Source organism: Schistocerca americana, chromosome 5 (assembly GCF_021461395.2).
Source record: "Schistocerca americana isolate TAMUIC-IGC-003095 chromosome 5, iqSchAmer2.1, whole genome shotgun sequence".
NCBI lineage: Eukaryota > Metazoa > Arthropoda > Insecta > Orthoptera > Acrididae > Schistocerca > Schistocerca americana.
This window is the reverse complement of record NC_060123.1, coordinates 226,627,493-226,645,331: the sequence shown is the minus strand read 5'-3', so window position 1 is coordinate 226,645,331 and position 17,839 is coordinate 226,627,493. Positions and strand designations below refer to the sequence as shown.

Here is a 17,839-nt window from a genome sequence, read left to right as displayed (position 1 = left end):
ATGGGAAAATCTCCACTTCATCGCTACCTCGGAAACGCTGTGTCCCATTGCTCATGCGCTGACCATAACAACGCATTCAAACTCACTTAAATTTTAATAACCTGCCATTGTAGCAGCAGATACCGATCTAACAACTGCGCCAGGCAGTTCTCTTATTTAGGCGTTGCCGATTGCAGCGCTGTGATCTGCCTTGTTTACTTATCTCTGCATTTGAATACTCATGCCAGTACCGGTTTCTTTGGCGCTTCAGTGTAGAGTTAAGTATTAGTCTAGGATTTATCTGGTGTGTATCTATGTATGGAAGTGAAACATGGGCGATAAACAGTCTAGGTAAGATGAGATACATGCTTTCAAAATGTGGTGTTACAGAATAATGCTGAAGATTAGATGGGTAGATTACGTAACTAATGAGGAGGTACAGAACAGAATATGGGGGAAAAGAAATTTGTGGCACAATCTGATAAGAGAAGGGATCGTTTGATAACAATGAATACGTTAAGCAAATTCAGGAGGATATAAGTTGCAGTAGTTATTCGGAGATGAAGAAGCCTGCACAGGATAGAGCAGCATGGAGAGCTGGATCTAACCAGTCTTCGGAGTGAAGAAAACAACAACAACAAAAGTTTCCCGTGTGTGTCTGTTGTGTGTTTTTCCGTGTTGCGCACAGTGACTTCAGATTGAAATTATGACGCTAATTAGTACTTCGGAATTGAAAGGCATAAAACAGAATAGTCAGTTTTAATGTTTACAGAAGATGAGTCCTTTCAGGGAAGGGACATTTCAGTGCAGCAAGTTCAACTGAGAGTCCTAGTGGCCACAGACGATTTGCAGAGCACTATCCAGAAAATTAAAAGGGAAAGCAGGTTATGGGAATCTGGCGGAGAAAAGAAATTTGTAACTTCGGATAAAAAACATAAACACAAAACAGTTATATTCTTCTATAGTTTTGATGAGGCCGTGTCAGGAGGATTGTTCACAAGTTTTGTGTGTCCGAAAAACGGGTGCTAACAGTGGAAGGAATTAAACAGAAGCTGAAAAAGGGGATAGACTTTCAAGGTAACGATACTAGTGTAAGGAGGTTATCAAAGAAATTAGGTTTCCGCTGGAAAAAGACAATCATACTGTCAGAGAGAAGTGACGTCCAAGAAAAATGAATTGCTTATTTGAAGCAATAAAGAAAATTAGGAAAACAAATATATTTTTACGTTGATGAAACTTTTCATTTTATCATCACACGTAATTGGGAAAACGTGGAACGAAAATACAACTCGGTTTCTTCAAACCTATATCAAAGGGACGACACCTATTAACAACTCATGCAGGCGGTAAACATAGCGTAATTTCCTAATAGGCTTGTCATGTGGAAGTCAAACCAAGCAACGGGAGATAATACAATTACAAGAACTACCGCAGTTACCAAAAAAATGGTAGACGGAAAAGGTGATTCCCAATTTAAAACTTAAAAGCACTTACTAATTATTAACAATGCTCCGTATCAAAGCGTTAAAATAAAGGTCCAACGTGTAATTCTACTAAAAGAGGATATCAGAAAGTGGCTAACAACGGAAAGCATTCCATTTCGGATGACTTGCTGAAACTTATTTCGTATGAGCTCGTTCGAAGAACCGAGCGAAGGCCCATAGAGTAATCCATTGATGACATCCTACAAATTGCTGGTCACATTGAGTTACGCTTTGCTCCTTACCACCCAGAATTAAACCAAACAGAGAATATTCGTTCTATTGTGAAAGTTTGGGTAGCTTCTAGGAACGTTCTGTGCAACGTAACATTTGTGCAACGAGAAATTTAATTCAGTGAATAAAAAAGACTGGATTCCGTTGTGCGAACATGTTAAAAAGAACTGAGCGAGAATATATTAGCAATAAATCTCATTCGATGATGAAATAAATAAAATAATAATGAGTTTAGGTAGCGTAGGCAGTGACGGCGAAGGTGATTCTCACTTAGGAGAAAGAGAACTGCAAGCAGTAACTGAGTTTCTAATGGTGATGGAAGGTGAGATTTTAAACTTCACATTCAGCACAATCAATATATTATTGACGTCACTGACCCACTCGAAGTGGTTGGAGGCTGATTCATACCCAAGCACAGCTGGGTTTCCCCAGGCGCGAATTGCTTACATGTGTGCTCTCCCTACCACCACTCGCGTAAGTCAGTTTACGTGTGGAAACACCCTACTTTTTCAGTCATGCCAACTGACGCGTAAGTTACGAAAGTCAAAAGGTGTTGAACTTCCTTGCACGATGCCGCTTGCCCCACCATCGCCTACAATCTTCAGCAACTTCAGATACGTGGATCATCTCTCATTCTGCTCTGATTCGTTCGACAGCGTGGATCTAGAATCGGCCAACTAAGTAAATACATACTTTCTAAAGTTGCAGAATGTTTAAAAAAAATACGAGTATCATCCTAGCATTCAGCGGCCCCTTAAAACTTATTAACAGTCAATACTGTAAAGGCCTCCACTAAAACCGTCTGTAAATATAACAGTGTTTATGTAATGACCGTGGAGGTATAGTAATGACTGTGCTGCAGAGTAATATAAAGATGTTTATAAAGTACTGTCAGTAAAACACACATGTATTTACAGCATCTGTGACCTCTCAGAAACTGGACGAACTCTGAAAATAAGAACAAAGCTGAACTGTCGAGACAAAAACCTTACTTTATGATGTATCTTCAGTGTACTGTAAATAGAACAAAAACTTAGAAACAATACTTTTCAGAATTCAGTACATATATTGCAGTGACGCCAATTGTCAGGTATGTCAATGTTAATTGGCCCATCATCTGTCATCCATTTATCAGGCTTTTGTACAAATTTAGAAATTGTCTTTACTCACTGAAAATCATTTTCGAACGAAATGTAGTCTTTAGTAGATATAACTCCCATATCAGCGTGTTAGATGTTCCCAAAAGATTCCTACAAGATGCTCATTTCCATGCCCAACATTTGTGGGTCCGTTTTTTTGTCAGCGTTGCTAGAAGGACTTCAGCTAAAATCTGCACAACTGTCGTACAAATAATTTCTCGTGTAGCCATCTTGAAAGTCGCGTAAGTAGTGTCTCCAACTCAGGCGTATGGAAACGCGGGATAAATTCTAGTGTCCGATTCCATTCGTTGGCTTTGATCAATGACGTCATACGTAAGGCTAAGATGCCGCATATCGGCAATCTGTGAAGGGAACGGATCATACACGTAAACGAATATAGCATGCGATAAATTAATACATTTAACGCGATTATTATTTACACACGAATTACATGTAAAAGAGTTGAAGATAACCGAAATAAATAAGAAGAGGAGTCTAAAAAATTTGTATCTAATTAGAATTATTATCATAATTTATGCGAGTGGAGGGGAACAGAGAACCTCGAACTGTATTACAGTATAGTGCTTGGTGAAATCGTCCTGTTGCAAAATTGCGTTAATTCTATTATTGATTCAAACGGGAGAAGCGCAGGAAAGTTGGGGTTTGGGGAGGAGAGAAATTAAATCAGAACAGAAAAACGGAAAAATAAAGCGAATTATAAGAAACACGAATTACTAACATAAAATATGGAGAAATGAACGCCGTAAATCCTAAACAAAGCAGCTACTTAAGTAACGGAAACCAGTTAAAAATTTACAAATGTTTGAATTGGTAACTAGAATTGACCTATATAAGAGGTCAATTCTAGGTACCAATTCCAATTTTATTAACTTTACTGTAGAAGTTCAAAGAGCAGCTAAGAGTGCAGAAATGGTATTATCTTTAACACAGGACCTGGAAAAACGATATAATTAATGAATAAGTGTAATCGGTAAATAGAACTGACCTATATAGTAGGACAATTCTAGTTATCGATTCAAATGCTTGTAGCTGTTTCGCAGTAATTAGAGAGCAATTACGAGCGGAAAAATGTTATTACATTTAAGATAACTGCCGGAAAAATAAAGACCCAGTTAATGAATTTTCGAATAGATGGAATGGGTGACTAGAATTCACCTCATATATAGGTCATTTCTAGTTACCGATTCCAATATTACTAACTTTTTCGCAAAACTTCAGAGAGCAATTACGAGTGCAGATATTGTATTATATTTTCCACACACACTGCAAAAACGATGTAAGTCGTGAAGCATCGAATAGTTGGAATCGGCAACTGGAAGTAACCTATATAGGAAGTCATTTCTAGTTGCCAATATTAATGTTTCGCGGTAGTACAAAGAGCAATTACAAGCGCAAAAATCTTATAACACATGAGAAACATGCTTAAAAAACGATCTTGTTAGTAAACTGCAGAGTACGACTAGACTTTCAGAAAATGAAAATCTTTACAAACATTATTGCACACTTACAAAAAAATAAAACGCAAAAATGACCAAACCCTGGAACCGATAACTATACTACACGACAGTGACACCACCCACAGTTGTTCCTAAACAACACTCACTAAAATTGATACATCAGGAATGAAAGTTAAATTAAGTATAGTAAAAACATCGAAAAGGAAAACATAACAGTGGCTACATAAAAAGAAACTTACCACATATGAACTTCCAAAGGAGTGAACGATCTAGGCTGACAAGAAGAATAAAATAAGAACATAACAAGAAGTAATAATGTTAGGAAGTCAAACTACAACGAAATACGCAAAATTCAGAATAACTAATCAACTAATCAAAAAATTAATGGGAAACACAAACTGCCAGGCACGAAAGAGGCACCACCCAAATCAGATCTTCCCTACCACCCACCCTCAACCAGAAGCAAAATTTTAAAATAATAAAAAAATGATACCACAAGTCAATCACATAACCCTGCACAACACACAGCAACACCCCTCACCCCACCATTATAACCAAAAAACATTAAAAGACAGAAAAACCTCCTCCCAGAGAAACCAGAAAAGTAGCAAACCCACAGTACAGTAACAGAAAAAAACGCAACGTAAAACAAGAAAAAAAATCAGATCCACCAACACCTATCTAACAAAACGAGACTTGTACATTTTGCTGAATATTTTCATAAGTATAAGAAATACACAATGTTGTTGTTGTGGTCTTCAGTCCTGAGACTGGTTTGATGCAGCTCTCCACGCTACTCTATCCTGTGCAAGCTTCTTCATCTCCCAGTACCTACTGCAACCTACATCCTTCTGAAGCTGCTTAGTGTATTCATCTCTTGGTCTCCCTCTACGATTTTTACCCTCCACGCTGCCCTCCAATGCTAAATTTGTGATCCCTTGATGCCTCAAAACATGTCCTACCAACCGATCCCTTCTTCTAGTCAAGTTGTGCCCCAAACTTCTCTTCTCCCCAATCCTATTCAATACCTCCTCATTAGTTACGTGATCTACCCACCTTATTTCAGCATTCTTCTGTAGCACCACATTTCGAAAGCTTCTATTCTCTTCTTGTCCAAACTGGTTATCGTCCATGTTTCACTTCCATACATGGCTACACTCCATACAAATACTTTCAGAAACGACTTCCTGACACTTAAATCTATACTCGATGTTAACAAATTTCTCTTCTTCAGAAACGATTTCCTTGCCATTGCCAGTCTACATTTTATATCCTCTCTACTTCGACCATCATCAGTTATTTTACTCCCTAAATAGCAAAACTCCTTTACTACTTTAAGTGTCTCATTTCCTAATTTAATCCCCTCAGCATCACCCGATTTAATTTGACTACATTCCATTATCCTCGTTTTGCTTTTGTTGATGTTCATCTTATATCCTCCTGTCAAGACACTGTCCATTCCGTTCAACTGCTCTTCCAAGTCCTTTGCTGTCTTTGACAGAATTACAATGTCATCGGCGAACCTCAAAGTTTTTACTTCTTCTCCATGAATTTTAATACCTACTCCGAATTTTTCTTTCGTTTCCTTTACTGCTTGCTCAATATACAGATTGAATAACATCGGGGAGAGGCTACAACCCTGTCTCACTCCTTTCCCAACCACTGCTTCCCTTTCATGCCCCTCGACTTTTATAACTGCCATCTGGTTTCTGTTCAAATTGTAAATAGCCTTTCGCTCCTTGTATTTTACCCCTGCCACCTTCAGAATTTGAAAGAGAGTATTCCAGTTAATCTACAAATGCTAGAAACGTAGGTTTGCCTTTTCTTAATCTTTCTTCTAAGATAAGTCGTAAGGTTAGTATTGCCTCACGTGTTCCAACATTTCTACGGAATCCGAACTGATCTTCCCCAAGGTCCGTTTCTACCAGTTTTTCCATTCTTCTGTAAAGAATTCGCGTTAGTATTTTGCAGCTGTGACTTATTAAACTGATAGTTCGGTAATTTTCACATCTGTCAACACCTGCTTTCTTTGGGATTGGAATTATTATATTCTTCTTGAAGTCTGTGGGTATTTCGCCTGTCTCATACATCTTGCTCACCATATGGTAGAGTTTTGTCATGACTGGCTCTCCCAAGGCCATCAGTAGTTCTAATGGAATGTTGTCTACTCCCGGGGCCTTGTTTCGACTCAGGTCTTTCAGTGCTCTGTCAAACTCTTCACGCAGTATCTTATCTCCCATTTCATCGTCATCTACATCCTCTTCCATTTCCATAATATTGTCCTCAAGTACATCGCCCTTGTATAAACCCTCTATATACTCCTTCCACCTTTCTGCCTTCCCTTCTTTGCTTAGAAGTGGGTTGCCATCTGAGCTCTTGATATTCATACAAGTGGTTCTCTTCTCTCCAAAGGTCTCTTTAATTTTCCTGTAGGCAGTATCTATCTTACCCCTAGTGAGACAAGCCTCTACATCCTTACATTTGTCCTCTAGCCATCCCTGCTTAGCCATTTTGCACTTCCTGTCGATCTCATTTTTGAGACGTTTGTATTCCTTTTTGCCTGCTTCATTTACTGCATTTTTATATTTTCTCCTTTCATCAATTAAATTCAATATTTCTTCTGTTACCCAAGGATTTCTACTAGCCCTTGTCTTTTTACCTACTTGATCCTCTGCTGCCTTCACTACTTCATCCCTCAGAGCTACCCATTCTTCTTCTACTGTATTTCTTTCCCCCATTCCTGTCAATTGTTCCCTTATTCTCTCCCTGAAACTCTCTACAACCTCTGGTTCTTTCAGTTTATCCAGGTCCCATCTCCTTAAATTTCCACCTTTTTGCAGTTTCTTCAGTTTCAATCTGCAGTTCATAACCAATAGATTGTGGTCAGAATCCAAATCTGCCCCTGGAAATGTCTTACAACTTAAAACCTGGTTCCTAAATCTCTGCCTTACCATTATATAGTCTATCTGATTCTTCCAGGTATACAACCTTCTTTTATGATTCTTGAACCAAGTGTTAGCTATGATTAAGTTATGCTCTGTGCAAAATTCTACAAGGCGGTTTCCTCTTTCATTTCTTCCCCCCAATCCATATTCACCTACTATGTTTCTGTTGTGCCTAGACAAGACAGCCTAGACGCAATGAGAGGAAGCCGAACGGCACGCGCTTAAACTCACGCAGGCTGGCGTGAGGTCTGAAACAGGATACGTAGTGAATGCTATAAAGAAAAGTACGTAGCTGCTGGAATACTTAACTTTAATCCACAATTGGTGAACATTGGTCTTTTTGATACAGTATTATCATCTCAATATAACTTGGTGATGGCGCCTTGCTAGGTCGTAGCAATTGACTTAGCTGAAGGCTATGCTAACTATCGTCTCGGCAAATGAGAGCGTATTTGTCAGTGTGGCGTCGCTAGCAAAGTCGGCTGTACGACTGGGGCGATTGCCAGGACGTCTCTCTAGACCTGTTGTGTGGTGGCGCTCGGTCTGCTATCACTGACAGTGGCGACACGCGGGTCCGACGTATACTGATGGACCGCGGCCGATTTAAATGCTACCACCTAGCAAGTGTGGTGTCTGGCGGTGGCACCACAGTTTCCTTCTCTCCCTTTTCCTACTGACGAATTCCAGTCACCCATGACTATTAAATTTTCGCCTCCCTTCACTACCTCAATAATTTCTTTTATCTCGTCATACATTTCATCAATTTCTTCATCTACAGAGCTAGTTGGCATATAAACTTGTACTACTGTAGTAGGCATGGGCTTTGTGTCTATCTTGGCCACAATAATGCGTTCACTATGCTGTTTGTAGTAGCTAACCCGCACTCCTATTTTTTTATTCATTATTAAACCTACTCCTGCATTACCCCTATTTGATTTTGTATTTATAACCCTGTAATCGCCTGACCAAAAGTCTTGTTCCTCCTGCCACCGAACTTCACTAATTCCCACTATATCTAACTTTAACCTATCCATTTCCCTTTTTAAATTTTCTAACCTACCTGCCCGATTAAGGGATCTGACATTCCACGCTCCGATCCGTAGAGTGCCAGTTTGCTTCATACTCCTGATAACGACGTCCTCTTGAGTAGTCCCAGCCCGGAGATCCGAATGGGGGACTATTTTACCTCCGGAATATTTTACCCAAGAGGACGCCATCATCATTTAATCATACAGTAAAGCTGAATGTCCTCGGGAAAAATTACGGCTGTAGTTTCCCCTTGCTTTCAGCCGTTCGCAGTACCAGCGCAGCAAGGCCGTTTTGGATAATGTTACAAGGCCAGATCAGTCAATCATCCAGACTGTTGCCCCTGCAACTACTGAAAAGGCTGCTGCCCCTCTTCAGGAACCACATGTTTGTCTGGCCTCTCAACAGATACCCCTCCGTTGTGGTTGCATACACAATAACCTTTAGGAATACTCTTCCTCCAACAGTATTCATCAAAATGGCCTTGCAACACTGAAATCCTTGTCTTTCCCCGCCGACAACAGATTTTACAGCCTTCCAGTACCACTCAATAGTATTGGTACATGCCCCCATCTTGTAATCTTTAAACTGGATATTGTGATTCATAACCAAATGATGATAACCCCTTTCACCCAACCCCTTGTACGAAGCAAACCCATCCGACATGACTATAGAACCTTCTTCCACATATTCTTCTATTAAAGATGTCAACATTTCCTTTGTACGATTTGGTACGACCCTATATACATCATCAGCACAATATCCTCCAGAAATTACTACTCCAAAAACCCTAAGTCCAACAACCTCATACCTCTTTTAGTACTTTCTCTTTCCAAACCGTGAATCGCCAACTTCTGCTGTAAACACCCCCCCCCCCCCCATCCACCCCAATGATCCCCTATACTTTAAAAATTCCCCGTAGACTTCACTACAAAATGAAAACCAGTAAACTACAGAGCCACACGAAACTCCTCCTTCGTGGATCACAGATTTACAAGAATATTGATAACAAAAATAGTAGGTTAACGTGACTATTACTTCTAAATTCAGCCTCGATCTTTCGAACCAGGTCCCCCTGCATATAGTTCTCCATATATTATTTTTTCTGCACCTCCACATGTTTTCGTCGATAGTTCGTGATGATGGAACCTTTGTCAAAACCATGCAATTTCCACAAACACTGCACTTGCAAAATTCTGCAATAACGTGCAATGGTTGCAAAAATCTTATAGCTGATTTACGAGCAGTCATTTTCTCAAGGAGAATTTTGCTGTAAACACAGCTGACTCACACATAATGAAAAGGAATTGCGTGAGAAACCAAGATCTTATAAATCACGACTATTTTCGTCAACAAAAGATGCCGAGAACAAATTACGATGTGAAAACAAAACAATGTACAACGAATTTTTAATATACGCGCGTAACGACGAAATCCAGAAAAATCATTTGACGTTCATTGACCCCAATCTGAGGCACAAACAAAATAACATCACGCATACGTCATTGGTCAAAGCCGACGGGTGGAATCGGACAGTGGAATTGACCCGAAACGCGGACTTGCGTGTAACAGTAATGGTTGGGGAGTGTAAGAGATTCGTGTCTGTGGAGACCCGGCCTGACACACAACCACTCCGTCTAGTCGATCGTGACCAGAAGGCCGTTGGTTTAAAGGGTGAATCACACTTAATGGAACGGAACATCAAAGCATCCCACAACGCATTGAGTTGGCTGCATTAACACAGGGTCTAGTTTAGCAGGGGATACAACCCGGGCCAGTAGTATTTTCACGTTAACGATATCGCGTGTTTGTATCTTAGTATTTCTCCGCAAAATACAATGGAAAGAAATGAATGAAATATGTTACTAGCAAAGAATGCATCACGTTACATGTATGTCAGTTGTATCTCGAAAGTCTTTCGAACTGTATTGCTTAAGTGCAGTACGGGATACAAGTTCAGCGTAGTCGATTTCTTAGTTTCAACTAGCATTGCTGTCCTGTTGTTCACTTGAACTATGTATCCCCTGCTTCACTAAACCGCAAATGAAACTCGATACAAATTAAAAGCTCATTCGAAGTGTGTTGCTTAAGTACAGTCCGGAATACGAGTTTGTCGTAAGGCGATTTCTTCGTTTTGACTAGCATTACTGTCCTGTTCTTCACCTGAACGATGTATCCTCCGCTTCAGTAAACCCTAAGTGGAACACGGGATACAAATTGTAGATGTGCTGTTTATTTCGTCTCCGCTATTACTAACAGTCTTTTCTTACGTACATATCAGTATTACTGATGACAGAAGGACGTACGTATGTAATATATGTATACCAGACTTCCATTGACCTCGATATATGTACACTGGTAACGAATAGGTGGAAATACACGTACGTTACATTTGCAACCTGTTTCATTTTATATGTTTTGTGTTTCACTTGTTGAAAGGGAACTACGCATTGATCTTGTCAAAAGCCGAGAAGCGATTCTTCTTAGTGTTGTAGCTCCCTGGGGCAGTCTGGGATGCTCTCTGGGTCACTCTGGGATTCTCTGGGACACTCTGGGATTCTCTGGGTCACTCTGCCTTGTCCTGGTCACTTTGGTATTGTCTTCGTAATCTATTCTATTTCCAGTTTACCATTTTCGCTTTTGCTGTTATGTTTTAGTTTAGTTTTTTTATTGATTGCTTAATAAAGTAGGATCAGTTTATTCTATCTCGTGAGATTTTTTTTTAAAAAGCCAAAAAACACTTATCAGCTACTGAAGCATCTGTATCTTCTAATGGGTGCGGGAGTTCCGACTCCTGGGGAGGTGGGTGGGTGTTATGCATGGCTGTCTTAGGTTCAGCTGTGTCGCTACGAAAGGCGGAGACAAAAAGGCGACACATGTACAATTTGCATCCCGTACTTCACTATGGGGTACAGTTTTCGTGTTGCCTTGGACGCTAATAGTATCCCACTCGTTACTTGAGCTATATAGCTATACGCAACATTTTTATCTTGCTCGCGAATTGACATATATAGTGTCAGTGTAAAGGCGAAGTGAAGGACGGGATACAAATTATAGTTGTTTATAGTTGTGTCGTCAGTGTAAAGGCGAAGTGAAGGACGGGATACAAATTTTAGTTGTGTCGGGGGTTTCGCCTGTAATATAGCAAGTCAACATTCGAAAATGTCGAACTGATACTAGTGCTGGGAAACGAAAGAAGATCGACAGCTGAGAAATTTCTATTACGTACTTCACAACACGAAAACACTCATATTGGTGGAATAAAACTGTGAAATATGTCAAAATTGTGAAATACAGTGAAAGAAGCAAATGGAAAAGTGAGCTTACCACACGGAAATATCGAGGAATAACCGAAGCTCGTCTAGACAGACAGTAACGAAAATTACATACCCACAAACAGGCAAATCCATTTCTATAAACGAAAATAAGATTAAAAATTGTTCTACAATAACAAACTAATACTCCAAATTACCTCAATATCATTATGAATAATTATTTTAATGTACAATGATAGCGCTTATCCGGAACACAGAACTCATTTATTATCTATGCCTCGAAGTGAAGACATTACCATCTGTGACTAAGGAATGACGTCATTGGTCAAAGCCGACGGGTTGTATCCCCTGCTAAACTAGACCCTTAACACAGGCCGTCAACAGAACGTTACGGATTGGGAAGTCAAAAACAAGTTTTCTCAGGAAAGATGTTGTTCTTTGACGGTGGTAGTGGTGAGGGAGCGGGGCAGTTGTTGGACGGGATCGCCGCCTATCATCCGAAGTTGACCTGTTTTCGCCGCACTCTCTCCTATTGTAATAGTGGACTTCGTGCTCTTAGGTCTTCTTACTCTTTATTGTTTTGCTGTGTTTTCATGACACGATGTGAGTCTTCCATGACGACTTGGAAAATTATTTCCCTTGAGTGTTATTTCATAAGACAGACCAGGTATCTTAACCAGAAAACGATTGAGGATTCGCAAAACCTGGACGGAGAAGAAGAGTGCTCTGTGTGTAAATAAGAGCATTAATTTATGAAGGACTCCCATTGAGTATTCTTTTTTAACAGTTAAAAAAAATCATCTAAGTTGAAGGAGAAAAGTGCAGTTGGTATCGTTATTTGGTACTTGGAAAGGAGAAAAAGACACACTGAAGAAGGTAAACAGGCTCCATATGTTGCCTTATAAATATGGTTTGTTGCTTGTGCGTGTGCGCGATATTGCAACAGCCGTTTTTGTACACATAGCAGATGATAACAGTTTTCTGTTCCATCTCGTAAATGTAAGCTATTGAGCCATAACAGTGTATATATGAAATCGTCTTACTTGCTACCACAATGACAGCAAATAAACAAATCGCATGATAATGTAGATACAAGCATAACAAAGCACACGCTTTCGATAAAAGAGGAAGGAATATGACGATGACCGATTTCTTGAAAACAGTACGGTACGTACTTTACAATCTACGTTATTATTTATTTTGTAACTTCTCGCCCTACGTTTTATAATGATGCAATAAATAACAGATATTCGTAGCTGTTCTCTCACCATTTCACGACGACAGTGGCGCTATTCGACCCAGCTCCCCATCGTCTCTACACGGAATCAGCGCCAAAACCGTCTTCATCTTCGTTATCACCAAGACAAATCGATGAATGTCTTTGCCCACAATGTTGTGCAAGAATACGCTTCAAGGCGTAATAACATGCGCCAGTTCTAGCGGGACTTTGCGCTCGTCTAGCGCTTTGTAACAGAAACCCGTGCTTTTCAGCACAATTTTTGGTGACGTTTTCCCATCCCTGAGAAGTTCACTTCCTTTTAACGGAACCTGTAACTTTGCTGCAGTAGGACACTCGTTCCTGCTGTAGTAAGCATAAATATGCGTCAGTCTCGAAAGAATTTATGTCGGTGACTAGGTGAGGGTGCTTTTTCTTCTTTCCAGGGCTCGCAAAAAATATACCATCTGATCCAGACGCCTCAGGTTCGTTACGGCTCACGTCTACAACTTCCAACATTTGTTATAACGCTCACTTGCTTACTACTGTTCTTGCACTTATTCCAAGATTTTTAGATGTTCATTCCACAACTTTATCGGGAGGAACTAATAGCCGTATGTGAACTCTTGCGTATACTTTCTTCTGCTCGTAAAACTCAAGAGTCCTCTGTGGTAACTTCAATGCCTGGCTGTCTTAGTAACAAAGTTTGATGCAAAGTATTCTCACTAAGCGAACGAAGTCTTTTCGGTGACATTTCACAAGTATCGGAATTTTGTAAACGACAGTTCCTGAATTGTCGTACTATAAAGGGTGCTTCATTGATCGTGACCGGGCCAGATATCTCACGAAATAAGCGTCAAACGAAAAACTACAAAGGACGAAACTTGTCTAGCTTGAAGGGGGAAGCCAGATGGTGCTATGGTTGGCCCGCTAGATGGCTCTGCCATAGGTCAAACGGATATCAACTGCGTTTTTTTAAATAGGAACCCTCATTTTTTAAATTATATATTCGTGTAGTACGTAAAGAAATATGAATGTTTTAGCTGGACCTCTGAGAACGCATGCTGTTACAGCATGATTACCTGTAAATACCACATTAATGCAATAAATGCTTAAAATGATGTCCGTCAACCTCAATGTATTTGGCAATACGTGTAACGACATTCCTCTCAACAGGGAGTAGTTCGCCTTCCGTAATGTTCGCACTTGCATTGACAATGCGCTGACGCATGTTGTCAGACGTTGTCGGTGGATCACGATAGCAAATATCCTTCAACTTTCCCCACAGAAAGAAATCCGGGGACGTCAGATCCGGTGAACGTGCGGGCCATGGTATGGTGCTTCGACAACCAATCCATCTGTCATGAAAAATGCTATTCAATACCGCTTCAACTGCATGCGAGCTATGTGCCGGACATCCATCATGTTGGAAGTACATCGCCATTCTGTCATGCAGTGAAACATCTTGTAGTAACATTGGTAGAACATTACGTAGGAAATCGGCATACATTGCACCATTTAGATTGCCACCGATAAAATGGCCAATTATCCTTCCTCCCATAATGCCGCACCATACATTAACCCGCCAAGGTCGCTAATGTTCACTTGTCGCAGCCATCGTGGATTTTCCGTTGCCCAATAGTGGATATTATGCCCGTTTACGTTACCGCTGTTGGTGAATGACGCTTCGTCGCTAAATAGAACGCGTTCAAAAAATCTGTCATCGTCCCGTAATTTCTCTTGTGCCCAGTGGCAGAACTGTATACGACGTTCAAAGTCATCGCCATGCAATTACTGGTGCATAGAAATATGGTACGGGAGCAATTGATGTTGATGTAGCATTCTCAACACAGACGTTTCTGAGATTCCCGATTCTCGCGCAGTTTGTCTGCTACTGATTAGCAGCTAAAACACCTACTTGGGCATCATCATTTGTTGCAGGTCGTGGTTGACGTTTCACATGTGGCTGAACACTTCCTGCTTCCTTAAATAACGTAACTATCCGGCGAACGGTCCGGACACTTGGATGATGTCGTCCAGGATACCGAGCAGCATACATAGCACACGCCTGTTGGGCATTTTGATCACAATAGCCATACATCAACACGATATCGACCTCTTCGGCAATTGGTAAACGGTCCATTTTAACACGGGTAATCTATCACGAAGCAAATGCCGTCCGCACTGGCGGAATGTTACGTGATACCACGTACTTATACGTTTGTGACTATTACAGCGCCATCTTTCACACAGCAAAAAAAGTGGTCCAACTAAAACATTCATGTTTCTTTACGTACTACACGAATATGTAATAAAAAATGGAGGTTCCTATTTAAAAATAAAAAAATCGCAGTTGATATCCGTTTGACCTATGGCAGCGCCATCTGGCGGGCCAACCATAGCGCCATCCGGTTTCCCACATCAAGCTACACGAGTTCCGTTCTTTGTAGTTTTTTCGTTTGATGCTTATTTCGTGAGATATTTGGCCCGGTCAGTATCAGTGTATAGCGATGATTTGTATCGCATCACCATTTTATGCTGTTTTGTTCTTCTGAAGTCTAGTCTTAATGAGGGCTGACTTTGTGTGTGTCGAATGCAGCGCCTTCTGTGCGGGCGCGGGACAGCTGGTGCTGTGGTGCGGGTGGCGCGCACCACGGCTGGTGCAGCGCGTCGTTTCTCGCGGCTGGCGGCCGCCGCAGCGCCTGCTGTCCTCGCCGCTGCCCACACCGCCGTCTGCACCGCCTTCTCTACCGGCCGCTGCCACCGCGCCCGCATCCACCGCCGCCTCTATGGCCGGCCCACTGGTGGCACAGTCCGCCGTGTGCGCCGGCCTGCGCGCCGCCAGCCGCCGGCTCAGCCGCAGCGAGAGCGACCTGCACTGCTGCTGGGCAGCCGACGACAGGCTCGCCGGCTCCCCACAGCGCGCTGCTGCTGTCCTGCTGCGCACGCACTCGGGGTCGCGCGACTCTGGCGTGCGAGTCTCCACCGCTTCCGACGACTCCAGCACCGGCCGCGGCAAGGTAGTGGTACTCTATATCTGCGCCGTTTTCTAACAGTTACTTACGTTCTTCCTATTGGAGGGGTGTCGGCAACGGCCATATTGCCGCTCTTAAGCCATTTGTCTATATCTTATGTTATCTGTACACTGAGGAAGTTGAAGTCGTGGGATAACGATATACCCACGAGCAGATGGCGGTAGCATCGCGTACATAACATACACGTGGGCAGTGCATTGGTGAAGCTGTCATTTGCACTGAGGTGATTCATGTGAAATGGTTTCTGACGCGATCGTGGCAGGAATTACCAGACTTCGAATGTGGAATGGTAGTTGGAACTACACGCATGGGACATTCCATTTCTGAGATGGTTAGGCAGTTCAGTATTCCGAGATTCAAAGTGTCGAGAGTGTAATACCAAGTTTCAGGCATTACCTCTCACCATGGACAGCGCAGTGACTGACGGCTTTCACTTAATGATCGCGAGCAGCGGCATTCGCCTAATTTGTCAGCAGTGGCAGATACAGAAAAACCTCAAGGAAGGGGTGCTAGAGATACCTTGAGCTACCTTTACTTTATCACAATAAAAATTATGAAATGGACTACCAACCTACCAGGGTCTTGGCACAGACATCTAAATACTGGGACAGCATTGTTATAGAGGCTAACGAAATTCGTACCAGGGGCAGACTCATCAACAGAATTACCTTAGCAAGGCATGGGAACCAGCACTGAGTCTAATTAAAAAGAGGCTCAGCAAAGAAAACGAACAAGCGACCAGGGCAGATGAGCCAGTTACACCGATGCCACCACAGACGCCGATGCCAGCCTCTCGGCGACCGCCGACACACAGCCGCGGGCGCGGACCGCAGAGAGAATGCCTCGCCGGGGAAGGGGGTTTAGGACGGCTGCCTGCCCTCAGGAGCTCAGTTCGTCAGCGCACCTGATGATGCCGACATGTCTGATCGCTGAAATATTGTGCCCGTTGGACACTATGGACCGGCAGTACACCTGTGGACTGTTCGAGCAAGAAATACGGCGGGAGAAGTTGAAGAATCACAAAAATAATCAAGTCACATGCAAAGTTTAACAAAGTTTAAATACTGATTACACACACACACACACAAGACAATGCCATCTTATGATACAAAAAAGCTAAAATTGTGGTTCTCTTTCTTAAATTCTATTCTATTCTTCCCGGCAAATTGGTTAATTACATCATCAATAGGATATCAATGTAAGGGTGAGTGTTCAACAAAGCTAAGCCATTAAGCCGATCCACCTTCATTGTCGACCTCAGCCATGTCTTTGTACGGTGCAGTGTTGAAAAACGTCTTTCTACTATAGCAATAGATGCAGGTAGACACACAAATATTTTGTACAGCATGTGCAAAGTGCGATAGTCAGATCTAGGACAAACAGGCAACGCTTGAATAACAGAATCATGATCGTTAAGGGCTTTTATGCCCATTTGCTTGTATTGAAGAACCTCTCCCAGTAGTCACTTTTTAATCACAAAACAATAGAGTATTCGTGACATTTCTCGAACAAATGCCAGATAGAATAACGTATCGAGATCACTAGAATGGCCGCGACTTCTTTTGTAGGTATGTGTTAGCTGTCTATGTGCCAGACAGAAACGTATAAAATATGATGACGTGGCCGCTCGTGCTACATAGGAAAGTACGACAACTCGATAACTCGATTAAGTCGAGTCGATTGACAAAAGAAACGAACGAATTGCGTGTGAGCTGACTGGTGGGGGGCGGTGCAGGTAGCAATGCGGATGTTGTCATTGCTAACAGACAAGCAACACGGCATAAAATAACCACAGAAATTGATGTGGGATGTACTACAATGAACATACCCATTAGGACAGTGCAGTGAAATCTGGTATTAATGGACTATGGCAGCAGACAACCTATCTGGGTGCCTTTCTGAACAACGTGACATTATGTGCAGTGCCTCTCTGGGGCTTGTGGCTGTATCGGTTCGACCCTAGGAGAATGGATAACCATCACCGGGTCAGATGAGTCCCAATTTCAGCTGGTAAGAGCTGATGGGATCTGT

General features: G+C 41.8%; 1 protein-coding gene across 1 annotated transcript in view; it reads left to right on the top strand.

Moving 5' to 3' along the window:
- LOC124615694 overlaps positions 1 to 17,839 on the top strand; it is a 429,028-nt gene that overhangs the window by 396,795 nt on the left and 14,394 nt on the right. Inside the window, exon 8 of the mRNA XM_047143726.1 lies at positions 15,373 to 15,793. Coding sequence (XP_046999682.1) covers positions 15,373 to 15,793 — 421 coding nt within the window. The remainder of the gene's footprint in view (positions 1 to 15,372; positions 15,794 to 17,839) is intronic.